At 37.6% G+C, this 26546-nt stretch overlaps 6 protein-coding genes and 2 non-coding genes across 8 annotated transcripts; 5 read left to right on the forward strand and 3 right to left on the reverse strand.

Moving 5' to 3' along the window:
* The first annotated feature begins 4667 nt into the window (after positions 1-4667).
* Positions 4668-4739, forward strand: Trnaw-cca. Its single transcript has one exon. It is a non-coding gene; the product is annotated as a tRNA-Trp (tRNA).
* Positions 4740-4989: 250 nt separating this feature from the next.
* On the forward strand, positions 4990-5591 carry LOC115758252 (LYR motif-containing protein 2). The gene is made up of 2 exons (XM_030698808.1): positions 4990-5276; positions 5337-5591. The coding sequence occupies exons 1-2, from the start codon at positions 5238-5240 to the stop codon at positions 5577-5579; spliced, it is 282 nt and encodes a 93-aa protein (XP_030554668.1). The 5' UTR covers positions 4990-5237; the 3' UTR covers positions 5580-5591.
* A 183-nt stretch (positions 5592-5774) lies between these two features.
* LOC115758251 (membrane-bound transcription factor site-2 protease) lies at positions 5775-7577 on the reverse strand. Its single transcript, XM_030698807.1, has 3 exons — positions 7368-7577; positions 6860-7306; positions 5775-6804 (listed from the first exon to the last, which is right to left on the reverse strand). The coding sequence occupies exons 1-3, from the start codon at positions 7440-7442 to the stop codon at positions 5791-5793; spliced, it is 1536 nt and encodes a 511-aa protein (XP_030554667.1). The 5' UTR covers positions 7443-7577; the 3' UTR covers positions 5775-5790.
* Positions 7578-7908: 331 nt separating this feature from the next.
* On the forward strand, positions 7909-8645 carry LOC115758229 (protein BUD31 homolog). The gene has a single exon (XM_030698781.1). The coding sequence runs from the start codon at positions 7994-7996 to the stop codon at positions 8426-8428; it is 435 nt and encodes a 144-aa protein (XP_030554641.1). The 5' UTR covers positions 7909-7993; the 3' UTR covers positions 8429-8645.
* A 71-nt stretch (positions 8646-8716) lies between these two features.
* Positions 8717-21521, forward strand: LOC115758228. Its single transcript, XM_030698779.1, has 12 exons — positions 8717-8797; positions 8863-9028; positions 9098-9614; positions 9681-9807; positions 9890-10184; positions 10251-10371; positions 10427-11652; positions 16765-17695; positions 18639-19082; positions 19141-19752; positions 20041-20167; positions 20850-21521. The coding sequence occupies exons 7-12, from the start codon at positions 11620-11622 to the stop codon at positions 21229-21231; spliced, it is 2529 nt and encodes an 842-aa protein (XP_030554639.1). The 5' UTR covers positions 8717-8797; positions 8863-9028; positions 9098-9614; positions 9681-9807; positions 9890-10184; positions 10251-10371; positions 10427-11619; the 3' UTR covers positions 21232-21521.
* Positions 13975-14046, reverse strand: Trnaw-cca. The gene has a single exon. It is a non-coding gene; the product is annotated as a tRNA-Trp (tRNA).
* A 1440-nt stretch (positions 21522-22961) lies between the features above and the next one.
* LOC115758249 lies at positions 22962-23691 on the forward strand. The gene is made up of 4 exons (XM_030698805.1): positions 22962-23137; positions 23191-23276; positions 23330-23462; positions 23521-23691. Exons 1-4 carry the CDS (start codon positions 23029-23031, stop codon positions 23571-23573), a joined length of 381 nt encoding a protein of 126 aa, XP_030554665.1. The 5' UTR covers positions 22962-23028; the 3' UTR covers positions 23574-23691.
* A 755-nt stretch (positions 23692-24446) lies between these two features.
* Positions 24447-25509, reverse strand: LOC115758273 (extensin-3). The gene has a single exon (XM_030698836.1). The coding sequence runs from the start codon at positions 25078-25080 to the stop codon at positions 24487-24489; it is 594 nt and encodes a 197-aa protein (XP_030554696.1). The 5' UTR covers positions 25081-25509; the 3' UTR covers positions 24447-24486.
* Between the last annotated feature and the right edge of the window lie 1037 nt (positions 25510-26546).

Raw genomic sequence — 26546 nt, forward strand, 5'->3', positions numbered from 1 at the left:
CTATACCATAGAAATGTATCTGACAGATTTATGATTGGTAAGTTAAACTATCTCTTGAGCCTCTTCGGACTCCTTAGACTTTATAGACAATATTTGCTTAGAGTTTTTGTTTTATGTTTGGATATAGCTTTAAAATTATTAAAATGTTTATGCTTAAATGCGTTAAATGTCAGGTCATTTAAGAAACTTAAGAGCTACTTTCAAATTTTTTAAATTGCCAAAATTATTAACTCCGAATTATTCGCATAATAACAAAGAAATCTCATCTGTAATATAAGTTGACATTATGGTATCAATCATTGAATGGGCTGCATCTGCTCATATTATGACCCGAACACGCCCACTTAATACCGCCCCCTTTTTCTCAATTTTTTGTTCTTGTTTTTTTTTAAGGCCATAATTAATTACAGCGTCTTCTTAATTTTCAGAAAGCGCCTAGCATGCCGCTTCTGCTCTTGTATGTTTGTATGTTTGTATCTATGCTTTGCATATTGTTTCGCATCCATTGGATACGCACGCAAGCAGACGGCGGCGGCGGCGAGTATTTATATACCCAACATGTATCTGTATCTGCGCCTCGTACACACACATAGCCGTATCCGTAGCTGTATCCGTATCTGTAGCTGTAGCTGTAGCTGTAGCTGTAGCTGTGTGCCTGTGAGCGTGTTCGGTTCGCGCGCACTTTGGTGTCTTGTAATTTAATACCCCATACGAAACGTTACCACCTATCGTATAACAGCGGAATACAAATACAAATACAAATACAAATACACGCACACAAATACAAAAATACAAAAGTACAATTTTTCAATAACAAATCCACAACAAGAGGCCAAGTGGATTTTGTGGCATGTAGAATTAACTTTGCGTTCAGCATTAACCAAATACAATTTTCAGCGCGCACTTCACTTGAAATTGGAAAATCAACAAGATTTAACTAGCTGTTAAACTGTATTGAAATTTATCAGAATCAAGCATTATATAAAGCTTGAATGCGTCTTCAGTTAATATTTTCTCATGATAGATTTGACTATACGATTAGATTTGACTATATGTTAAACTTTTTCTTCTTATTATTTTCTCATGATAGATTTGACTACACGATTAAATTTGACTTTTTGTTAAACTGTACTGGAATGTATCATAATCCAGGCATTATACAAAATTTAAAATCATTTTTTCTGATTAGTTAACAACAATTAAGAAATATCTTAAGAAACAAGAACAAAAAACATTTGAAATCAAAAAGATTTGATTGGACTCCAAACTATGTTGAATTATATCAGAATCAAAATCAAACAACATTAATTTAAATTAAATATTAAATATTTAACAGCTTGTTCAATTCAATTTAATGCAACTTTAACTCTGTTAACATAAATAAAATTAATGGCGATTTATATATCACAGTTTTTTATGACTTTCATCTTCAATTTAGTTATCAAGCCATATCCATACATAAAATTCAAAAATCTTCCCCATTCCTAAGCTAATATTTCATTTGGTTTCATTTTAAAATGTTCACACCATATATGTTTTTTTTTTCTCAAATTTAATTTACACTTTTGTTTATTAAAGAGGCTGCTGAATTTGATGTACATTCGTTTTCATGTGTGTTTCTTTTGTTGATCTTTATTAAATTTCCGTTTTTATTCGGTTTTTCTGCTTTCTTTGATTATTTTTCTGAAAACATTTCAATTTGCGTCGCATCGTCTTTATTATGGGCTTTGTTTGCTTTTCAAAAACGTTGCTTCTTCTTGAAAAGTATTTCAATTCTGTTCAATATATATTCCAAAAATAGCTTTATATTTTCGACATTATGTATATTTGTATACGGACGTTTCTCACTCACAATTGCCTTTCTTTTTCGTATATATATATATATATATATATATATATATATTTTTTTTTTTTTTGATTTGATTTTCCGCTTTACAACAAACACCACAACCGAACGTCAAGGAAAACCATGCCCAATGCTCATTTTCATTTTCACTTTTCACTTTTCACATGCACATCGAACACGAATACGAACTCAATTCTGAGTGTGTTTAGCTTTTGGGTCTTTATTTTTGCTTTTCGAAAAAAACGATTTTCAGATTCTTGGCGATTCTCTCGCTCTCGTCTTTGCCTTTTATTAATGCGTTCGCTCCGACCGACGTCCGCATGCGGCCGCGTTTCATGAACGTTTGACGCTGGCGGCCACTGCCATGTGGATTTTACTTTGCCGCCGTTGGCTTTGCCGCACAGTGGGGCAAACTGCGTGTTTTCGGTGTACGCAAATTACAATTGTTGTTTATGCGCGATAAATGGATTAAATTGGATATTAAATTACTTTTGATGTATCTAAATTTTATAAATAAGAGTTGAAAATGTGTATACATATTAGGAACAAAATTTTTTATATACATTTTAATGATGTTTTATAAAAATAATAATAAAGAATAATTTTGAATTTTAATAGAAATTAAATGTTTGCAGCATAAATGTATAAATGTATATACTTATGTGGAAAATTAAATGAATAAATTAATAAAAATCATTTTTTGCTTGAACTACATATTTTAATTCTACATTACGTTAGTTCTTGAAACAGTTTGTTGGTTATACCAAACATCTTAAGTATAATCGAATTTTTTATAAAGATAGATAATATTTTTAAATAAAATGTATATATGTGTGAAAAAACGGAATAACTTAATTCTTAAAAAATAATACAATAACAATAATAATAATATTAGCTTAAAGCTATTTTCTTTAAAGCATAACAACAGATATTTTGATGTTTCGTAGATATTTATAATATATTAATATTTGCCTGAATTTATTTGTATTCATTTTATCTAATCGTAATCGTCAGTAAATTGTAAATTTAGAAGCTTATAAAAATGGTCCATATTTAGTTATATAGGTTCCACTGTGCATTGCTGCACAGCTGCTGCCAGCGCTCTGCTTCGATGTTCTGTTGGCCTCTGCTGCGTATGCGCGCAGCTGTGGGTCCCCCAACGACGACTCCCCAGCCCGAGTGGCTGCTGTTGATGACGTATTGGCTGTGGAGCGCCCCATCCCCCCCCCCACTGTCCCCCCCTGGCCCACACCTTTTGATGAGTCAAAGTTGCGCGCTGAGGCGTCTAAGCAGAATTTTCCGTCTCATGAAAACGAAATCGAAAACGAAAAGTGTCTCAGTTTAATTCTTTATCATCTCTCCGGGCGCTCTGTGCCTCTCAAGCTCTCAGCTCTGTTGCATATTTTCATATTGTGGTGGATGCAACTCGCAGCTATAAATAAATCGTGCATCGTGTGGCTGCTGCCCGCTTACCTGCTCGATTCATATGTGCATAGATATATGTTTATATAAATCTATTTGTTGCTTTTGTTGTTTCTTATTTTTGAGAATTTATTATTGTGTTATGTCTAATTTCCTTTAATTTATTTAAAATTTTCCGTAAATGCACTCGAACAAACAGCGCAATAGAAGCGTAACCAAATTTGAAATGAATAGGGCAGAATTTCGAGTAATTTGAAAAATGCACAAAGTCCAATCTAATATTATTTTTAATACATTTTTAAGTTAATAGGAAGAAAAACTTTAGAGCATAAGCGCAATATATAACGATTAGATAAAAAGTTAATCACAAGAGATTTCTAGTTTAACAAAATATTTAAAAAAATGTACAAAAATTTGCTGATAAAGGGTTTAAACTAGCAAATAAAGAAATAGAGTAAATGCTGAGTAATCAAGTTAATATGTCAATTAGTAAGTAGCTGTGCTTAGCAATTATCTAAATTGCCAAAAAAAATGATGCATTTCCAATGGGATTGTTGGCACTTTGTACCTTAGGACCGTGTCAGCAGCTATTGCAGCCAATATTGGTAACGGGACAGGTTTATGGCATTGCAAGATCAAGAAAAAAAAAACAGCTGGCAATTGTGCCCTGTGGCGATAGGCAGTAATAGTGCAAGACAAAGGTATTAGCAACTATTTAATATATATTTTATATGCATATGCGACAGCTACTGCAAACGGTGCCAGTCGTCGCCCTTAAAGTCATGGTGCCTGGAACTGGCGAAGAACAGAACATAAATTGGCCAAGACACACAGTGCACTTAGTTAGCTTGGCTTGGTCGTCTGTTCTTGTGAATGCATCATCGTTGGCCAGCATTAATAATAAAAACTAAGCCAAACTAAACTAAATGAATTGCTCAAATAGGACATCATTATAATCAACAGAAACAGCCGAGATCATAAGCATACAAATAATTCAAAGCAGCTGCCGTGTCAATCACAATGGGCGCAGGCAAAACAATGCAAGCAAAAGATAAATTAAGCATTTAAACAATTTCATTTGATTAAATATATGTTTGACTTTTGCGTTTCAAGTGCCAAATCAAATGCTCATTCAATGCATATTATATAAGCTGACTAACGCATTTCGTGACAGCCGTTGAAAATTGCATTTAAATATTTGATGGGTTTTAGTCTATGTCAAAGAAATTATAAAAACAAGAATTTTCCTTGTTTTTGTTTTCCTTTTGTTGTTTGCTTTTATTTATTTATTATTTTTCTTTTTCTATTTTGGGTTCAGTTAATCATTTTCGCCTAGATTAAACAGTCGTTTCATAGTACAAACAGCTCATGTTGACATTTAGTCAAGATCATTTCATGTGACTCCGTGGCGCAACGGTAGCGCGTCTGACTCCAGATCAGAAGGTTGCGTGTTCAAATCACGTCGGGGTCAAAACATGCGAAAGTGTGTGGCTTTCTTTTTTTATAAATTATATAAAATGTTATTTCAAGTCTTCGTGCATATTAATCAGTAAAAGCTAGAGAAAATTAACAAATATGCGTAAATAATAAATAAAAGCACGCAATTCGTTGAGTGTTATAAGAAAAAAGTGGCTCAAATAAAGATGTAAATTTAACACTTGTTTTGGTTATTTTAAAATTATACATGACATCACATATTATTGTTTCGAAAATGTAACTTGTTTTCATTTTTCATATATTTATACATTAATAATTATTTTATTTTTGCTTTCTGCGGCAAATGTCATGCTGAATAAGTCGAAAGAGCGCATGCTCTTAACCCAAAAGAGAGTCAGCTGTGAGCAAAACAAAAAACAGCTGTTTGCAATCAGCTGTTTAAAGTACACGCGAATAACTGAACGCACATCAAATAAATATACGATTCAAATATTAAACAATTTGCATAGTGAATCTAGTGAAATATGTCATAATGTCCAAATTACCCAAAGTAGCGCTCAGCTTAAAGCAGGTAAGAGACAGCCAGCTGTCGAATCTGTGTGCCACTCAAGAAACAGGCTCTTTCCCACAGTTCATGCTGCGCCAGGAGGTGCTGAAGCTGTACAGGGAAATTTGGCGCACCACACGCCTGGTGCCGGACCAGCACAGCCGGCGCGAGCTGCGAGAATGGGCGCGTCACGACTTCCAGGCGAATCGCAACCAGGACGACGAGGTGGCCATCAAGATGCTGCTGCAGAGCGGCAGACGCAGCCTAACGGAGCTGCAGACTAGCCTGGAATTAAGCGGAACGAGCGCCAAGAGCGGCGGCAAGTGAGGAAAATGCCTATACATTTTATTTGAGCTTCACAAACTTGGCTAATGCCATATAAATACATACATAAATAATAAAGCTTAAAACAAAATCCTTTGAGGTGCCTACAATTCGCTGTTCAGCAAGTCTGTGTGTTCGTGTGTGTGTCGAGAAAAGCAGTCTAGCATTTTGGTACATGTTAACTAGAGAAGAGGACAGTAGAGGATGGACGAGCTCAAAGCAGCGGGCGCAGTAAACTCAGCCAGGCGACCTTCAGCAGTGCCAGGCCAAAGAGCAGCGAGCCAACGCTGGTGATGATCAACGAGATGAGATCCCGTTTCGCATGCTCCTCAACGCGTCCCACCAGAAAGCTGTGTATCACAGTGCTGGTGATGTGTGCGCCATCAAAGCCAAAGCAAGGTATGGCATTGATCAGCGCCAGGCCAATGCTAAACACCACATTGTATCGGAGTAGCAGCGACAGGGCATCCGGCCAGGCGGAGCTAATGTGTTTGTAGCGCGGCACAAAGCCCGACACACGCACCGTGCGCAGCACGTCCCGCGTCTGGCCCACATACATGACTGGCGCCAGTGGCTGTCGCTCCCTAGTCTGACGCTTAAAGATCAAAATGCTCGTTGTGTTGGGCAGCATGGGACGCAGGCAATAGCCTTCGGTACATGTGCCCGCCTTGCAATAGCCGCTCGAATCCTCCAGCGTGCGTCGCATGGGCAGGCAAACGTGCTGCGGTATCTCTGCAGGCGCATCCAAGCTGACATCCTCAATGTACTCGAAACAGCTGACATTGGGATTGCGCTCGTCGCAGCACTGCAGCCGGCCATCGGCATTGTGATGGCCAATGTCGATGCTTTCGTCGTTGAGCCGTATAAAATCCGAGCTGATGCAGTAGCCCAGGCGCAGCTGCTGCGCCTGCTGCAGGCAGCTCAGCCAGCTATCCTCGCTGCTGATGGGACAGTCGTTCAGCTGGGTGATCACATTCTCCGGCTGTAGGCCACGCTCGCCGCGCAACGGCGACTTTGCCATCAGCTCGGTAACGATTACATGTTCGTTGCATGCATAAAAGGGTGACATGGTTATGTCCAGCGTTGAGATGAGCATATAGCAAATGCAGGCGAGCACAAAATTGTTCCAAATGCCGGCGCAGAGTATGCGCAGCTTGCGAATCCAGCGCAAGCCATTGAGATGATCGTGCGACAGCTCCGTGTAGGCCAGGGGCAGGCAGAAGTAGAGCTACGGCAGTTAAAATCATTTTATTAGCCAATCTGTCAGGTCTAGCCAGGCTCACCTTGAAACCGAAGCCGGTCACGGGCACATCCTCCAGCACAGCAGCTAGCGCATGGCCCAGCTCATGCAGCAGAGTGCACATCACCAAGGTGGCTATATAATAGCCAATCTCCTGCAGCGGCAGATTAACGCCCGGCAGCAATATCTCCAGCTGCACGCTAGCTGTAGCAGCCGCAGCTGCACCACCGGACGTACCCGTCTCGCTGCCATTAAATATGGTAATGATCAGCAATATAATCCCAATGGGCAGCAGCAGAAAGGAGAGCAGCACGCCTATGTTGAAGCTTTTGACGAGAAAACTGCGCGTGCAGCTGTTGCCGGCGGTTGCGCCCCAGCGAATGAGCATGCGATTGAAGGCGCTGGCATTTGAATGCCAATGGAGGGTCATAAAGTTAACGCTTAGTCCGGTGTTGCGTAAAAAGGCATCGTATGGATAGTGCATGCAGCTCTATATTCAATAATAGCATTTTACAAATGAAAAAAACATATTTGATATGCAGAAAACATACCTTGAAGAAGCGATCGAAAAAGTACATGACGCCATATAGGGATGTCAGCACAATGAAGAATATTATAGGATCCATTGTGCGCGTATATCGTTTCGTTCACTTTTGTGCAATATTTTAAACGTCGCACATTGTTATTGTCTTTTTATTATGTTGTTTATTTTAAAATGTTCTTGTTGAAAAGTTGCCGAACAGCTGTTTGCTTGTGTTGCGGCCAAGCTGCCAACTTGCTTCAGACTGCAGCGATGGGCAGCACTTTAACATGTGGCCACAAAATGTAAGAGGTCGTGCGAGGATATCCATGAAATGTGACCTTAACTGAACGTTAATGATTATCACATATGCCAACATTGATCTCACTCTTTCCACAAAACTATGTTTTTGATTATTTTGCAGCCCTACAGAAAATACCCTGGCTTAAAACAACCCGCATTATTCGATTATCAAATTCACTGCGTGACGTCACAGGTCCAAATTTCTATGCTTGCAACTGAACAACCTTTTTCAACGTAACAGTGTTGCCACACTATTTGGTTTTATTTAGTTTTTGTGTGTGTAGGCAACAAGCATCTTTTCTTTATATTTATTTACTAAAACCGCCCATTTTGGAATTTATAATAATTTAAACAATGCCAAAAGTGCGTCGCAGTCGCAAGCCCCCACCAGATGGCTGGGAGCTAATAGAACCAACGCTGGAAGAGCTGGAACAGAAAATGCGCGAAGCCGAAACCGAACCGCACGAAGGCAAGCGAATTACGGAATCATTGTGGCCCATCTTTAAGATACATCACCAGAAGACGCGCTATATCTACGATCTGTACTATCGCCGCAAGGCCATCAGTCGGGAGCTGTACGACTACTGCCTGAAAGAGAAGATCGCCGATGGCAATTTGATAGCCAAGTGGAAAAAGTCTGGCTATGAGAATCTTTGCTGCCTGCGTTGCATACAAACGCGCGACACGAATTTTGGCACAAATTGCATCTGTCGCGTGCCCAAATCCAAGCTGGAGGAGGGACGCATTGTGGAGTGCGTGCACTGCGGCTGTCGTGGATGTTCCGGCTAAGACTACAACGACATCAAATAGCTTGTAAATACAGTTTTAAGTCTCAGAGGGAGGGATGTATATATCGTCGAAGAACTGAACGCAACAGTTCCAGAAGAAGAATTACGCCCAGGCTACAAAAGCTGAAGGCGTTAACTGGCGCTACACTTGCTGCCTTTTCAGGACTTCTACGACAACACCCGAATCAAATATGTAAAAATAAAGACAACAAACAACACTTGTAAAGTAAACTTATGTATTGGTCAAAGTGCGCATGTATTAGTAAACGTTTCTCTAAAAAGCTCATCGAACTATTTACCTCGACTAAAATCGCGCCCCACGTCAGCGTCTGTGTGCTGTGTATGTGAGCTAAAAATGGAAAGCGTATTGGTAAGGGCAAAACAAGCACAACTGAAGAAGTTCTAATGATACAAATGAATTCTTTTTTAACAAAGCAACATGTTTGGCATTTTGAAGTTTTGTACATTTACACAGTTATTTAAATATTTACCAACCATTTGGCTGCAGCAGATACGTAGCGGCCATTTGTATCATCTTTGAGGATATACCATCTGAGAATTCCTTGCTAGTATTGCCCATAATGTACCCGGAGTGCTGCTGGTAAGCCATTGTCATTGCCATTGCCCTAGCTGTACATGTACCATTATGATATATATAATTTCCATCTAGAAAAGTCGTTGGTTTCCTCTTGCTCAACCTAATGTTCATGGTATTTGCATCCTCCGTACAGAACCAAAATCAAAGACTCTTGAAATGCACATTAGATGGTACAGAAATCACTTGAAATTGTCATTAGTGTTGATAAGCGTTTAAAGTTAACGGTTGTCTATTGCATTAACAGTACTTGAATGCAAACTATTGCCATACATTTATGCGGTTCTATAAGTTCTCTACGTAAACGTTTTATGAACAAGGTTATAATATACTAAACTTATGGTGGAAAAAGTGTATCACAAATAACATGCCCAACAGCGCGAGAAAACGAAAGTTAAAGAAAATATATTCATATTTAACTATAATCACCGGATGCTTAAACATCATAGCATCTATTGCCACTATCGCCGTTTGCACAGTGGACTTCGTTTGTAAAATGCCCTATTGGACAACGGCAACAAGAATCGCACTGATAACAACTAGCGTCATGTATGCTGCCTCGGCGATTGTGCTTATGATTGGCGTTGCAAAGGTAAGCCGTGTACGGGAACATGATTACAGTCGATACAAATTTGGTGCATTTGTGTTAAATTTGTAGAAAAATAGATGGTATTTTGTGCCCTGGATGGTTATGATATGCGCGAGCATAGTAGTGCATGATACATTATTTTATTATGCGATTGGGCAAATAACTAGCAAAGTTACCACTCTGATGCTCACTCTAGGTGAGTACGACTGTACTTTGGGAATTAACATTGATATATATTGATATATGTATATGAATAAAATGGTCTACATTTTAATTAGTTATAAACGTCATGTATGTCATTGTGGTGGTGCTGCTGTTCGGAATGCTGAAATCTGAGTAAATAAATTTTTTGTGTCATATAACATTTTTCTAAGCATGTCAAATAGTACATTAAAATTAAAATATATTTCGGTACTCATTGGGCTTACATCGGTATCAGTCGCCATAATTTGCATATATTTCGAAATAACGGATTTCATATCGAACTCAAAGTTATTTTTAAAAATTATATATTTTATATCGTCGACAGCACATTTTGTTGTGTCCGTGCTGCTCGTTATAGGATCTATATGGGTAAGGCAAGTACAATGGATACAAAGGTATAATATCGAACGGTGGACAAATTAAATACCTTTACAGTCAGTACCTAATTTTCTGGTAGCCTGGCTATTATGTTTACCCCTGTGTATTTTAAACTATAGCATTGTGATATGCAGAACTATAGATAGTTATTGGGGTGTTATGATCGCAATGATTTTATGTATGTATTTAACAATTATTTGAACTGTCTAATCGAAACTGTGCAACTATTTTAGCCACAGCCTTGTGGTATTTAGTTATGCATCTGTTTGTTGCGTTTCAGAGGAAGCGTCGCCTAATAGATGACTCGACGCAGAACGGGGCTATAATGCTGGGATTCCAGGAGACCGCGGCGTCCTGAAAAGTGGCGGCAAATTCAACAGGCGGCCAAAAATGCCGAGCAAAACAAAATGGATTGGCAACGCATAATGCTCTCATTGTCTCTCAGCTGCGCTCTCTCTCCACCACAGTGCCAAGCCCAAACTCAACACTCGTGTTGAGTTCGTGTTGAAGTTGAGTTTGCCACTTTTGTTCGACTTCAATGGCAGCCTAAGGACATACGGTTTCGTTTCGCAGTACAAAGCAAAACCTTGTGCCAGGCGCAACAGAGAACAGCTGAAACGGCACAAAGAGAATACGATTAGGCAGAAGTTGTGGACAACTCGCTGAAAACTCTGAGCAGAAGTGTACAGATACGAACTGTTCTAAACACAGCTGTGAAGTGAAGTTAATTGAGAAGTAGCAATATATAGTGTGTGGACAGATTTATAAAAGGCACTGTATATTGATTTTAGTGCATTTCATCGGAATGTGCAACTAAATAAATGTTTGTATCGATTTGTAGCAGAAATTGTTGAACACTAAGAGAAACTGCGCTCAGTTCTGACTGTGGGTGTGTGTGTGTGTGCCTGAGTGCCTTTGTGTGCGTGTGTGTTTGTGTGTGTGTGTGTGCAGCAGCGGAAGCGGAAACGGCAACTGGCAAAAAAGCAGCTGCTGTACAAAATGACGCCAATACCATAGAAAAAAAAAACAAAAGGAAGCAAATAGTATAACATAAGAGCACATTACAAAGCGACACACAAGTTCCTGCAAAGCCTTAGCAACAATAATAAAAAAAAAATATATATATATATATAAAAGAAATAAAATCAAATTTATATATTAACTGTACAAGAATTCAGTGCCAAAGCATAAAGTCAACGCATTACGCATACGCCGTGTGCGCGCTAAACAATATCATTTACAAATTGGGCCAACTTGGTGTGGGCCGTGCTGCCGCTGTGCTCCTTTGTGCTGTTTGCGGGTGGCCAAACCGAGCTAAACCAATGCATTTGGGTGCACAACAACAACGCCCCAAGCAACAACAACAACAACGCGAGCAACAAGAGATACATCAGAGAAGGCGCCTAACATACCGCAAAGGACAACAATGTCATCCCTGCAGCGCGATTGGCATTTACAGGTGAGCCAATCATCGGATGGGCGTGTTCCCAGGTGTTTTGTTTAATTCGTTATTTGTATGCCCGGCTGACAGCTAAGGTCAAGAAACGCGCCTGATTTATTTGCTGCTGTGAGTTTTGGGCCAAGCGCAATCACATTGAGGTAGTTTGAGTTCGCATTCACTTTGGTGAGCATGCGCCCGACCCCTAACACACACACTCAAACAGGGCAAATCAGTTGAATGCGAGTAAACAATAAAATAGCCAATGCCACAGAGTGTATTGGGCCAACACATGTTTGACCATGCACTTTGCCACCAGGCCACGAATTCGGGCGACCTCAAAGTGTCATCCATCATTGTGTATCGAATGCTGAGTGAAACCCCTTAAACAAAATCATCTCACGCCGAGGCAATGAGTTTGGCTGATTTTAAACATGAGCTTGCCTCAGAACTGTTTGGGAATTCAAAGCCGAAGAAGGAGTCGAAGCAAGCCTATAAAAAATTGTCTTTAATCTTTAAACTAAAGACAACAGATTAACCATACAGAGAAGCATTTTTTGATCTGCTTTAGGTAACTTTCATATTTGCATATTAGGCAAAAGTTTAAAGGAAACTCGAGATTATTTTTAATTTCCTCTTTTAGTATTAATTTTTATAAGATATTTTAGCTTTAGCTTAAATTAAATAAAATTAATGGATATATGTATGTTATAAATTAATATGTTATAATTATAATATCCTAGATAGCTTCAAGCTTAGGAAGACTTGAGACATATCTTTTTAGTTTCCACGACTTACTCATAAAATCCTATCTAACTCTTTTAAATCTTGTTATAAAGTTTTAATAGATTTCTAGTTAACTTTTAAAGGCTAACCCAAGCTGTCATCAACCCGAACCTTGGCAGAGTGCAGCTAAGCTCTTGCAACAAGTTGAACCCCTGCAAATCTCTATACACGCGCGTGCACTTTCAATGGCATTCGGGAATTGCCACACGCCAATTGGCAGGGCAGCCAACCCAACTAACCCACCCAACGAACAGGCACTCGAGCTGTGGCAAAGTTTTTTCATTTCATTAGATTGCGTCAGGGCCTTGAGTTGTTGTGAAATTGAAAATGTAACACAACATTGGCACTTGGACGGGACTCGTGCCCGCCCACGCCCACGCCCACATACTGCACTGAGCGCTTCCTGGCAATTTAAGCCAAATTCCTGCTGACAGGCGACAGGCCTTGGCACTGTGCACAATAATGGGGCTTAAGCTTTGACATCTGACAAGGTCAAAGGGCGTGGATGCTGCCACACGACGTTGCCGCGTTGCCAATTGAACGACGTTTGCTGAGGCTCATTAGCGCAGGTCTTCAGTTGGCATTGCAACTGGGCTGCATGTTAGTTTATTACTTGCAATTTGCCAAGGGATCAGTTTACTCCGTCAATATATGTGGCATGCAACCATTAGCGGCACGTTGCCACCCCCCCCCCCCCCCCCCTCCCCCCATGACATGGCCTGTTGGATGTGGGCGACCGGATGAGTCACCTGATGCGAGACACGCGCCATGCGGGCGACTTCAATTAAAAGCAAAAACCATTTAACGGCTTCATTTGTGCCCGCTCTCGTATACGTAATGCGTAATGCGGCTCAAACGGATTACGTATACGACGCGGGGCCACTGATCCTATTTATAAGTCAGCTGCATCCGCTTAACTATGCAAATGAATGCTGAGCAAACGCTCCCAAATGCTTTATTGAACATTACGAATATTAAGCATCCAAGTTCTACTTTGTTGCACAGTTTAATGGCCTCTTTTTAAGAGAGTACTCTGTTTAATAAAGAACTTGAATGTACAGTAAACGCGCTATTTAAATTATATATACTTTAAGCATTGAAATTTTTAATTATTAAAAATCATACGCATGCCTATTTTTCCCATTTTCCTAGAGGTTTGAAAAGTTTGAATTGTACCAATGGCAAAATTTGTATTAAAAATAAAAATATTTATATGAAATATTAAAAGTAGATATTAATATTGATTATTAATTAATTAATTATCATTAAAAATGCATATTCATATAATATAATATAATAAATAATTAATATAAATCTTATATAATATTCATTACCCAACCCTTTCTACTTTAACACAAATGCTCAATTAAATATATTTACCTATCTTAATAAACTATCAAATAATTCATAAATGAAATTCAAACACAAAAAAAAAAAACAAACAATTTAATAACAATTCGATGTTTGTAAGTAGTCTTAAACAAGTTGTTCCTATATTCCACACACAAAAAACCTTTTTAAATGTAAAAATAAAATTAAAAAAAGAATTCTCACAATTGACCCCGACGTGATTTGAACACGCAACCTTCTGATCTGGAGTCAGACGCGCTACCGTTGCGCCACGGAGTCACATGTTATGATCTAGCGTAAAATGTTTGTTTGAAGCGAACGCGTGTGTGGCGTTAGAAATCTAATATTATTGATTTATTGGCAAAATGTGTTGCTGCAACAACAATGTGTACTTAATCTAAATATGTAAAAAAATTTTGTGCAACAATCAAACATCATAATTTTTAAAGTCTTATCTTTAGTTTTTCGTAGGGCGAAAAATGGAAGCAACAACAATTTACAGTACGCAAAAAGCACAATTATATTGTTAATGTACTAATCTTAGAGCTTTAAAGCTTTTGTACAAATAATAATTGTTTGAGTACATTCAAAACCTGTTTATTTCGTGTGCACAAATAAAGCTATTCATAAAAGACAGAAAAACTAGATGGTTCTTTAGTCTTTCTAGACGCTTGAAATGACGATTAGAAACAATTTGCGAAAAAGAAAAAGAAATAAAAATAATAACATTTATGCTAATTTTTTTTATAAAACAATTTTTGATATTTTTCATATATTTTTACAGCACGAGTGTGTTAACTTTCTTTTCGGCGCTGCCTTTTATTATTATTGATAACACTAAAAGTTATTTTTAAATATGATTTCAAAATGCATACATAAATAATTTCATTAGCTTATTTTACAAAATATGAGTATATTAGAGTCAAGTCAATCATTGAATATGATATATATAAATTCTAGATGATTCTAAATTTTTTTTATTTCATAAACGGCCTGTGAGTTCACCGTTGCCTTTTGATAGCTCCTATCTCCAGACTATGAAACATAACTTGAAAATGATCACATTGGCTTGCTTCAAAGAGTTCAACAAAAAAGTCTATTTAGTATTAAATTGTTTTGTTGATATATAATATTTTCTGTGGGTTGGCAGCTTATTTTTTCTAACAGTTGCATATCTCTCGATGAGATAAGGGTACATCCTATCTTATCTAAAATAACAAATGCATCAAAACAAACCCTCTATATACATATATATATAAATATATACATACATATATAGTTTTATAGTTTTTATTCTGATATATATTCTGATATAGAACTACTTATTAATTTAAATATCTCAATAAATAGTTAAAAGTCTTTGCAAAGTGCTTATTTATGTTATCAAGCCCCAAAAGCGATTCCATGTAATTTCATATTTGAGCGGATTATTTTGTTTTGAATTTCCGCAGCAATTTGTTCAGCTTAGTTCTTATCAGAAATCTGCCATGGACTCCCACGACTTCGTCCTGCCCATGCACATGGCCCTGAAAAGCTGCCAGCAAGGGCAAGGGCAACGGGTAAAAGGGGAAAAACCAAAAGGCAAATGGAAAATGGAAAATTACCCGACGTCATGCCAGCTCGCACAGCATGCAGCTGACGATATTGAAGGGGTCTGCGGGCTATGGACGGGCTCTAATAGCCACAGCAACAGCAACAAAGAGACGAAACTTATTGCATCGATTTAACAAAACAAACTTATAAACAACAACAACAACAAACAATAACAACAGCAAATAGTTGTGGCTGCGGATAATTACAACAAAATATGTGGCAAAGACGAAGGCAAAGGCAATGAATCAGCCAGCTGGGGGCCAGGGTATAGGATGCAGGTGTGTGGGTTGCTTGGTTGCCTGGCTTGTTTGTCAAAGGATGAAACCAATTAAAGGACACTTTCTGGCAGCCATTTAAGAGCTGAGTCATGCACATAAAATGATAATTATTCAAATAGTTACTTAACAAAAGTTACTTGGTATTTTTCTATAGTTAAAATTGTTTATGTGGAATATGTATTATTCCAATTAATCATTAGTTGATATCATCTTATAATTATCATTGCTATTGAATATGTCTGCTCTTAATTATAATTATTATTTATATATATAAATATGTTAGTATGGAAACCAATAAATTTATAATTGACAAAAATATGAACACGAAAATCATTATATTTGTAGTAATTAGTTCTGTAATGCCTAATTTTATGTGTAATTAAGTATTGCATATAAATTACTTCAGTAATTATCTAGACACAACTACTCTAGCAATTTGAATGCACATCCAATGCTAAGCGCTAATTATTATTATTATTATTTTAAATTTATTATAGAATTATTATGTTATAAATTCAATTATATGTATATTTAAGTACAATATAATTAATACATAAATTATATACGATAATAATTAAAGGATACAAAATATCCAATGCAAATACGGAGTAAATTTACAAAAACAATTTGAATTTGTAATTAATTTGTAAAATCCAAAATAATTTCAAATTAAAAAATAAAATCAAAATACTTTCTTAAAATTATACTGCTAATGCTTAATTATTTATACATAATTATATGCAGAATTTGAATCTGGCTGAAATTCTAATTAATATTTTTACTATAAATTGTTGACCGAAACCCAAACCGAACTGTTTAAAAAAAATAATAAATGAAATATTTTAGTAATTAAAAATGAAATGGAAATTCCGCATTATTACTCAAGGTTACTTTGTTTGCCCAGACAGTTAACTCCGTTTAAAGCTTACATATGGCATATATTAAAGAAGCCTTCGGCGATATCGTAATCTATCCTGGTCTCAGGCACGCAGCTAGGGTTAAGACATCGCGTGTCAAGGCGGCATTTGTTGAGCCAAACAAATTAATGTTGCTTTCTTAATTTGTCAGCGCTTTGCATTGAATTGATTTGATTTTAATTTTCAAATTTTTTTGGCATTTATTGCAGGGTTCTCGGGGATCGGTTTACTGCGCGAGTGAACCGGACCCAGCTGGTGGAGTCCAGTACGAGTCGGGAGGGCTCGTTCTCAACGGCACAGCTGGGGCTAGCAGCAATCCCAGCGGCGTCGCCTGCCAGCCCACAAGCGGCTCGCTGTTCTCAGTGGTATCCGCACCGCCCGCACCGCTGCCCAGTGTGCCCGTCGTGGCGATGGCACTCGCCCAGCTGGATGTCAAGCAAATGGAAGCGCTGTGCGTGCCCACACCCTCGCCGTGCGCCTCGCCAGCGCTGCGACCCGATACGCTCAGCTTGGATGCGCCCTGCTGTCCACGTACGCTGCACGCCAGTTTGCTGGAGCATCAGATCTCTGAACTGGAGGAGGATGACAATGAGAACCTGTTGACCGTGTCCAGCATAACGGCCCGGCCGTTGATAGCCAAATCTCATGAGCTGCGCACCAGTCGCAAGCAGCAGCAGTCGTCGGGCACAGCGCGCGGCAAGTGCCTGAGGCGGGCCAAGGAGCTGGAGCGACCCGCGGCGCGGCGCAACAAGCAGCTGACCAAGGATCGGGACTCATCCACCAGCACAACGGAGAGCAGCGGCGTTGCCGAACCGCCCGATGGCGGCTACGGCTGGTTCATTGTCTTTGGCGCCTTCTCTGTGCAGTTCTGGGTCGCCGGACTGGTCAAGTCATATGGCGTGCTGTATGTGGAGATTATGGAAACCTTTCCCAGCTCCACGGCAACAGTGGCTTCCTGGATACCGGCCATACTCTCCGCACTATGCCTGGTATTGGCGCCACTCTCGAGTGCTCTCTGTCAGCGCTTCTCCTGTCGCTCGGTTGTCTTTGTGGGCGGCATCTTTTGTTCCCTGGGCATGGTGCTCAGCTACTTTGCCACCAGTCTGCTGCACCTGCTCTTCACCTTCGGCATTCTCACAGGTGAGTTTGGGTTTAAAAATTAATATCTAACATAAATTAATTGAATAATGGCCATTGAAAGCTTGAATTGCAGTCAATTACTTCATAATTCCCTTTAGAAAATCCAATTACTTAAGCGATGAACGCTGTCTTTTTGGTTTTTATGTGCCTTCCTTAGAATAACTAAAGTAATTAAGAATTATGGTGCATAATTACGTACGTAATTCCTTTTTGAAGGCCTAATTACTTAGTAATTTTCATGGTAATAAAGCTTTAATGGTCAATATATTCAATTAAAGTATTCAATTGTAATTACTTAAGTAATTTCCAATTACTAAATTAAATGTAATATTTAGTGATTATTATTAAGTAATTACATTTACATACAAAATTAAAATAGATATACCTAAAATATATAAATAATAAATTTTTCTTGCTAATTAGTTGAGTAATTAACGGTTTTAAATTATTTAATTGGTTATGGTTATTACCCAAGTAATTAAATTTAGTCACAAATACTTGACTAATTATAATAAAATGTATAACTACAAAGTAAATACCCAAGGAATTATATTGAGGCGCGATTACTTTAAATTAATTATTTGTAATTACTATAGTAATTATGTTAATTACTCAAAAACTCTTATATATATTAATATTAGATTGTAATTAGTAATATAATTATTGCAATAACTTAAGTAATAACATGGAATCATAAAGCCTTGAGTAATTATATTACCTACTATTATTTACTTAATTACATTGAGGAACTTGAGTAATTAAACAAGATATATATGAGTACACTTAATAATTGACTGTTAGTAGTAACTAATTACTAATTATGGTAATTACTTTGGGAACAAATACATAAGTTATTATGCTATAAACTTGATAATTAACTCTTGTATTGAATTACTCAATTGACTATGGCTTAATTAAATTATGTATGGTCAACATATTTTAGGAATTGGTGGCGGACTCTCAACCACACCTGGCATTGTGATTGTCTCCCAGTACTTTGACAAGCATCGAGCGCTGGCCAACGGGATCTGTGTGTCGGGCACCGCGGCGGGCAGCTTTGTGCTGCCCATACTGATCAAGCATCTGGCAGAGAATTGCGGCTTCCATGGCACCCTGCTCATCCTAGGGGGCTGCATGCTGCACGTGTGCGTGTCGGCGACGCTGTATCGACCCCTAAGCGATTATGCGGAGCAGGCGCAGGCACAGGATGCGGCCAGCAAGCCCATAAGTGATGACATCAATCCCAGCACAACGGGCATGCTGACCACATCCACATACTTGGATACCTGTGAGGTGGCTGCCAACGAGCTGAATGACAAGTTCATCGAGCATTTGTTTCTCGAGGAATGCAAGAATCATCTCAACTACTACGCCAGCAAGCAGCCAGGTGAGTCTTTTGGTCCAATGATGCAATAATCAAAAGCCCAAAACGATTGTCTTACCAGCGCAAGACAAGTCGGCGCAGGAGAGCGATGATGAGGTGAAGGACATCATTGGCGAAACCACCTTTATAAAGCCCATGAAAAAGGTGCGCAGCTCCGGTCTATTGCACTCCGTGGAGGATCTGAGCACAGACTCCACTTGGGTCTATCGCAAGCATTCCGGCACCGACTCGAATCGCGGCAGTCGCCGGCGTCGCAATGTCTTTGCCAACGATGAGACCATCAGCAAAATTCAAGCACATCTCGAGAAGCCTCTCTCGCCGTCCAGCGTGGTCAGTCGCGGCCTTAGCAAAAGCATGGAGATACCCACACCCGTCAGCAATCTCAGCGAGCTAAAGCAACAGCAACAGCAATCGGATGGCAGCATTCTCGAGTCGCAGCTACTCGAATCCACGGCCGTCTACGATGATGACGATGACGATGACAATGACGCCGCCGACGAAGATGACGATGAGCGCAAGCTAAAGCGCACCTGCTGCGCACGCATCAAAATGTATCTGGACATAAGTCTGCTGCAGGAGCCCAGGTTTATACTAATGTGCCTGTCCGTAACCCTGATGTCCGTCGGCTGTCCCTATATGCTCTACTATCTGCCCGCGCACGTCATATCCATCGGTGGGTATATATCTATTATAACAATTTTATATATATTTTTGTCCGGGACAAAGATCTGAAATTAGTTATATTTGGTTTCTATCTGAACGAAGATGTTTGTATACCAAACCCAAATCGGGAGAAAGGTCTAAATCAACTTCTAATTCTTCTCTCTATCGTTAAGCTGAAATCTTTGATCTTTGTACCACCGATCCGCATATGAGCACAGAAATTTATCAATCATTTTCTTTTACTTTAAATATACAAAATTTGTATATTTTTAAATTCACTCGTCCCTTTGTTTTTCAGGCTACAATAAAAGCGAAGCGGGTTATTTGGTTGCCATCAGCGCGGTGTTGGATTTGTGCGGTCGCCTGGGCCTTGGCTGGTTGTCGGATCTGCAGCTGTTCGATCGCAAAAAAACCTATACACTATGGTTAGTGTAAATTTAAATACAAACATATTTCAGATAACAAGCAAACCAATGTACATTTTGATGCAGTTATTGTAGAACAGCAATTAAATATTTATCTATTTATTTTTAGAATGTTAAAATTATATCTGACATTTTTTCAAAATATTATTTGACCTTTTATTAAAAATATTGATAAATATTTCATTCTTAAATCTTTTTTGAAATATTGATCAACATCTTATTCATACATATTTTTCCAAAAATATTGATTATTATTTTTCCATAAAAATCTTGTGATATGTTTATATAGTTCAGAAATTAAAAATATATTTTATTCCAAAAATATTCATTAATATTTTACAAAGGTATTGACATTGTTAAAAAATATAAATAATTAATTCATAAATATTTAACAATATTAACAATATGATCAATATTTTATTCTTACATAAATTGTGATAAATATATTTTTAAATATTGTGATAAATATTTTTTTCAAACATTTTCGTAAAAATTTTTCTGAAAAAAAAAAGAATAATGTGGATAAATGAGTTTCAAAAAATTATTCATTTTTGTTTCTAATCTAATTTCACAAAATTTTTCTCATATATTAAAGAATTTTTTTTTAATATCTAAAATTTGCTAGCTATCTGATATATGAAATGGGAATAATATCAAACTGATGTTTAAATTTCTTCCTCAGCATTTTGGGCGCCGGTCTGGCCGTGCTGACAATACCCTTTGCCAAGACCCTGGTGCTGGTTGGGCTATCCGCCGCTGTGTATGGACTCTGCCTGGGCAGCTGGTACGTGCTGATGCCCGTGCTGCTGGCCGATGTCTTTGGCACGGATCGGATTAGCTCCAGCTATGGACTGGTGCGCATGTTCCAGAGCATTGGCGCCATTTCGGTGCCGCCGCTAGCGGGTCTGCTGCGTGATCTCTCCGGCGACTACGAGATCTGTTTCTACTGCATGGGCTCCTGCATGGTTTTGGGCTGCGCCCCGCTGGTGGTGTGGACCATACTCGAGGCACGCAATCATCGGCTGTTCGTGCAGCACGAGGAGGATGAGTGCGAGGAGGCCTAAAGCTAGACTCGGTTCAGTTTTGTTGCTTTGAAGTTATACAAAAAAAATACTAAATATTTGTTGTTCGTGTTTTTAGTAGCGTTTACAGTTAGACCGAAACATGTTTTCATAGCAGTACAAAAAAAATAAGAAAAAAAATACAACCTGAGTTCGAATGCCTCACCGATAAAGTTGATACTCTTACTGATACTCTACACACAAACACACACACAAACCGAAGCAACATTTACTTTACGCAGCCAACATTCACTTCATCCTTTATAAAGCAACACTTGAGTGCAATCCTGAGTTGTTCTCGTCTAACACATATATCTGTAATTATATTTATATATATATATATATATATATATATATATATATATATATATATATATATATATATATATATATATATATAAATATAATTACAGATATATGTGTTAGACGAGAACAACTCATATATATATATATATATATATATATATATGTATCATCTGCCTGCTTATCCTATGCAATATTTGCAACTATTGTGTATTTAATAATGTTATCCCAAACATGAAAAGCACCGAAAGTTGCGCAAAGAACTGAGTTAAAAAGACATGAACACCAAAACAAAAGAGAAAAACAAATAATATCCATAAATGAAAAAAAAAAACTTTAGAATACATATAAATAATTGTATTCGATATAATATACGAATATGTGTATGTGTATCTGTATTTTTATGCCCAAAAATACAAAATATGTAACGATACTTAGCTGTAGGTTTACACGATGAACATCATCAACATCAAGAAACACTTTCCAGTTGGTATTTTATTCAAATTGAGAAGCGCATAGAGAGGCTATCAGTAAAACTACTTATTAAATGTTTAACAACTGTACCAAACAATTCAAAAATCATATTCTTTGGATGCATCCAACAGCATTACATTAATCTAGTTGTATAATAGTTGTTGTGAGACATTTACCCAAAACAAGAAAATTAACACAAAATAAACAACTATAAAATTTAACTCTTGCAATTGTTTTTAATTATTTTCATAATTTAAGTATAATATAAAAAGGTTGCAAAATTCTTCACACAGAATTTCATAACTATAAATTTATATAATTTATTCTAGCCAACAAATTTCGTAAGACTCAAAAAAAAAACAGTTAAATTAAATATGCAAATGCCAAAATTTGATCAGGCGACGTGAGTCGCATATTATATGAAAGCGTCACAATGACCATAATTATTCACAGCTGCAATGTAAGTCAGGGTTATTGATGGGCTGCTATAGATACAATTACAGTTAGACGTGCTACAAACATTAAAGTATAGCTATAGCTTACCGTACATAATCGGAGACCTACCCATTGAGATTTACCATTGAAAATGAGTAAAAGGGTATAATGTTTTTGTGGAAAGGTATGTAACAGGCAGAAGGAGACATCTGCGACACCATAAAGTAGATATATTGTTGCTCAGCTTCCGCCTCTCTGTCAGCTTGTCTATCCGTCTATCCGTCTGTCGGCCCGTCTGTCCATATGTAGGAACACTTCGATCTCAGAACCTTTAAGCATATATATTAGGTTTTAATGGCTTGAGTCTTTCATTTTCTAGCTACAACCTCTTCCTCAGGCTCCCAGCCTAGTAATAGCTGCATTTATTGTTGGTAGAAGAAGGTATAGGGTATTCCCTAGTCGGGAACTGCCGGCTAGAGCTGTCTGACTTGTTTTCCAAATATCAAACTCTCCGGCATTTTAAAAGCAAAAATATTTTACATTGTATATTACATAAATATCGTATGTATATATTTCTGAGAGATCGCAATGATTTATACCGACAATTGTTGCTGTTGCATTGAGCTGAAATGTGGCTGCATTATTATATCCATTGTGGAGGTGATTATACGCGGCGTGGATCGCTTTCTTCTGGATCGTAAGTAATACTCATTCGAATAACTCGATGGCAGGCTAATTTCCCATTTCCAGATGATTCCATGCTGGGCTATACGGCGCTCATCATCAGCGGCCTTTATCTCATTTGCTGCATAGTACTTCTGATTGGATCTCTGCTGGTGAGTATTTAAATGATATGGAAGATCTTTGAGTTATCTGTCTTATTTTGCAGTCATTACGTTTTCTGCTCTTGCCTTATATATATGTTGCCCTGTCACATGTCATCATTTTGGCATGGGAATGCGGTTATGTCATCATGGTGGAGGCCTTCTATGATTATGTATTATTTGATATTTTTCAAGCAGGTGAACAGGTGTTTATAATATCTAAACAAATTTGCTATATATTTGTTATTCCTTCTAGTGCTCAGCTTGTACTTCTGCCTGGTTGTCTATTCCTATTACGATGCTTTATAAAGCTGTACAAGACTATTTATATATAAAAATATATTTTTGAAAGATCTTTAGTTGTTATATTTAAAAAAAAGTCCTAAAAAGGGACTGATAAAACGGCCAAAACCGAGATATAAAAAAACTTTTCCTTTAACCAAAATTTAACCATTTTATAAGCCTAAATATATATTTATTTGAGGTAATTAAAGATTGAATTTTTTGAATTAATACCATTGAGAAATTTTATGAAATTATCAATTAACAAATTTGCTGTAAATATTAATTTTAATAATTGCAGACGAAGTCTCAAACGATAGTCAAAAAACTTGCATAATAGTTTATCTATAAAATATCTTACATTCGTTAAGTAAAATTTTCATTAGGATTTATAAAACATTTTTTAAAAGTAAATCAAGTCGGAAACCTAGAAGACTTCAACTTAAAAGAAGCTAATAATGAAACTGAATTTTGGAAGAAAATACTTCTACAGAAGAAAATATTCTAGGAAAAATAGGAAAATTGTATTCCAATAAGCTAAAAAAAACTAAAAAAAATAAAATGAGAAACTATTATACTAAGACAACTTTTTCTATAGAAGAAGAAATAAGAAGTAAAAAAAGTTCCAGGAGTAAATAAAAACCTTGCAACTAGGCCTGTGCCAGGATCTAACTATATCATTTCTTATGTATGCCTAAAAGAAAAATATATATACTTGACATTCTACAGATATTTCACTCTTGAATAAAGCTAAAATCCGAACAGTTTCCCAAGTGTGACCATCTTTATAAGGACACCATATATATATACCATCTATATATATACCATCTATTAACATATATTTTCAAGATTCCTTCGTTTAATATTAAGGAACTCAACTTGAACGTTGCGATTACATATAAATAATATTTACACATGGTTTGTATGAGTCTATCTATCTTCAGAACTGTTCCAAGGTGCGTGGAGCTGGCGGTGCACCGTATTCATCGGCGGGTGGTCCATATTGGGTGGCGGGCTTTGGCTGCTGTTTGTATTTGATGAAGTACACCTCCGGCTTGCTGGGCTCCGTGGGTGCCGGCGATGGCAGTATGACGGGCAATTGCTCCTCCGGTTTCTTGACTAGCACATAGACCAATGTCTTGTGCTCATCCTGCACCGGCGGCGGCAGCACCTGGCGCACTGGCGTCGGTGGATTCGGTGCCTTGATGAAGATGATCTTGTAGTGTTTCTTGGGCACCGCTGTCTGTATGGGCGATGCGGCTGGGTACAGTTCCGGCTCCTCTGGCGGCACATGCACGTACACATTCTTGGTGACAATCGCCTCGGCGGTGGGCGCAGCGGGTGGGCCATAGAACTCAGCGGGCGGTCCATAAGCGGGCAACGGCTGTGCCGGCGGCGGTGGTCCATATTCCTTTTGTGGTGCCGAAGGCGGCGGTGGTGGTGCGCCATACCGTGTCCTCGGCGGCTCCGGGCGTGCCACGGCGATGGCCACATGGGCCGCCAGGACGAAAAGCAGCGCTACTTGTGTTTTCATTGTTAAATCTCAGCTCGACGGCTCACACTCGAATGATTCGATTGTGCCAGGTCATTGCGGCATTATATATGAACGGTCCGCACCAATTTTTTTTATTTTTGATTTTAATTTTGATCCACGCTCGTGTTTGTATAACCCCCTGTCGGCCCAGAGGGGCACGGTCTGCGCTCTTTGCATAATATTTCTGATGGCTTCCCAATCCAATCGTTACGGAGGCGTCGCCGTCGTCGTCGTCGTCGTCGCCGTCGTCATCGCCGTTGCCCACTTCGCATACAAATGAGTCCGAATTGTTGGCGCATCTTGTGCCCAATTTCGTTTTCGATATTTCAATACTGAAAACGAAATTGCAAACACAAACAGTCGGCGCCTGCCCAGGCCTGCCCCACCGCCTGCCCCCGATGCAGTATGTCATCGAGCGCTGTTTGGGGCCGGGCACGTTCTGTGCCTTTCCTGGACTTCCCGGCCTTTTTTTCTTTACTTTAGACGCTATTTGCCAAAAAACATTAAAACTCGATTGCGTCGTGTACAGTTGTTGTTTATGATATAACACCCGGGTAGGTAATGCTCGAAAATACCGCTGCTAGGCCATGGACGGTCATTGCAACCGATTTCCAGACAGCAATACGTTATGTTGATCAATTTATTTTATTATATTTTTATTTTTGTTGAGGCCTACGCTGAAATATGTTTAATATAGTACAGGGTGTTTCTTTAAAAGCTGACGTGGTCGGGTATTAGTCGGGGTTGATTCTAGTACTATAATATTAGTGATAAGTATATTCATTACTATTACTATTATTATTGTTATTATTATTAATATTATTATTATTGTTATAATTATTATTATTATTATTATTATTATTATTATTATTATAATTATTATTGTTATTAGTATTATTATTATTATTATTATTGTTATTATTATTATTATTAATATTATTATTATAAGTATTATTCTTATAATTATAATGATAATTATAATTATTATTATTAATAATATTTTTTTTGTTATTATAGTTAGCTATTAGTTAGTTAATATTAATATTAATATCATTTTTAATATTATTGCTTATATTATTATTATTATTATTATTATTATTATTATTATTATTATTATTATTATTATTATTATTATTAATATTATTATTAATTTTATGATATACAAAATAAATGCCACCTTGCAATTATCTGAGATGCTGGAAGCATTTAAGGCTCAAACCAAAAATGATTATTATTATTAATGTAAATATTTTATTTTTATTAATTATTTAGATAGAGGAAAAATTAGATTAATTTTTAAGATCTAGATAGATTAAAAACACAAACATTCAATTAATATTCGTAATGATCTCTTGCTCATGTCAAAGCTAATAAGCAATTAAATTTGACGTTAAGCTGTTTGTCACATATTTAAATTATTGCTATAGAATCCGTCTGTCAAAATGTATAATGCATTGTAACTAATT

The sequence above is a fragment of the Drosophila novamexicana genome, unplaced genomic scaffold (assembly GCF_003285875.2).
Source record: "Drosophila novamexicana strain 15010-1031.04,08,12 unplaced genomic scaffold, DnovRS2.1 tig00000137-arrow-arrow-pilon, whole genome shotgun sequence".
Taxonomy (NCBI): domain Eukaryota; kingdom Metazoa; phylum Arthropoda; class Insecta; order Diptera; family Drosophilidae; genus Drosophila; species Drosophila novamexicana.

Excerpts from the sequence above, each read along its gene's own strand:
- LOC115758228 (XM_030698779.1), top strand. The coding sequence starts at position 11,620 with ATGTCATCCCTGCAGCGCGATTGGCATTTACAG. Across the intron at positions 11,653-16,764 it reads AGCGCGATTGGCATTTACAG|GGTTCTCGGGGATCGGTTTA; the intron begins GTGAGCCAATCA and ends CATTTATTGCAG. Across the intron at positions 19,753-20,040 it reads CGCGCACGTCATATCCATCG|GCTACAATAAAAGCGAAGCG; the intron begins GTGGGTATATAT and ends TTTGTTTTTCAG.
- LOC115758251 (XM_030698807.1), bottom strand. The coding sequence starts at position 7,442 with ATGGATCCTATAATATTCTTCATTGTGCTGACATCCCTATATGGCGTC. Across the intron at positions 7,307-7,367 it reads TTTTCGATCGCTTCTTCAAG|AGCTGCATGCACTATCCATA; the intron begins GTATGTTTTCTG and ends TATTGAATATAG. Across the intron at positions 6,805-6,859 it reads TGACCGGCTTCGGTTTCAAG|CTCTACTTCTGCCTGCCCCT; the intron begins GTGAGCCTGGCT and ends TAACTGCCGTAG.
- LOC115758229 (XM_030698781.1), top strand. The coding sequence starts at position 7,994 with ATGCCAAAAGTGCGTCGCAGTCGCAAGCCCCCACCAGATGGCTGGGAG.
- LOC115758252 (XM_030698808.1), top strand. The coding sequence starts at position 5,238 with ATGTCCAAATTACCCAAAGTAGCGCTCAGCTTAAAGCAG. Across the intron at positions 5,277-5,336 it reads TAGCGCTCAGCTTAAAGCAG|TTCATGCTGCGCCAGGAGGT; the intron begins GTAAGAGACAGC and ends TCTTTCCCACAG.
- LOC115758249 (XM_030698805.1), top strand. The coding sequence starts at position 23,029 with ATGATTTATACCGACAATTGTTGCTGTTGCATTGAGCTGAAATGTGGC. Across the intron at positions 23,277-23,329 it reads TTCTGATTGGATCTCTGCTG|TCATTACGTTTTCTGCTCTT; the intron begins GTGAGTATTTAA and ends CTTATTTTGCAG. Across the intron at positions 23,463-23,520 it reads ATTTGATATTTTTCAAGCAG|TGCTCAGCTTGTACTTCTGC; the intron begins GTGAACAGGTGT and ends TATTCCTTCTAG.
- LOC115758273 (XM_030698836.1), bottom strand. The coding sequence starts at position 25,080 with ATGAAAACACAAGTAGCGCTGCTTTTCGTCCTGGCGGCCCATGTGGCC.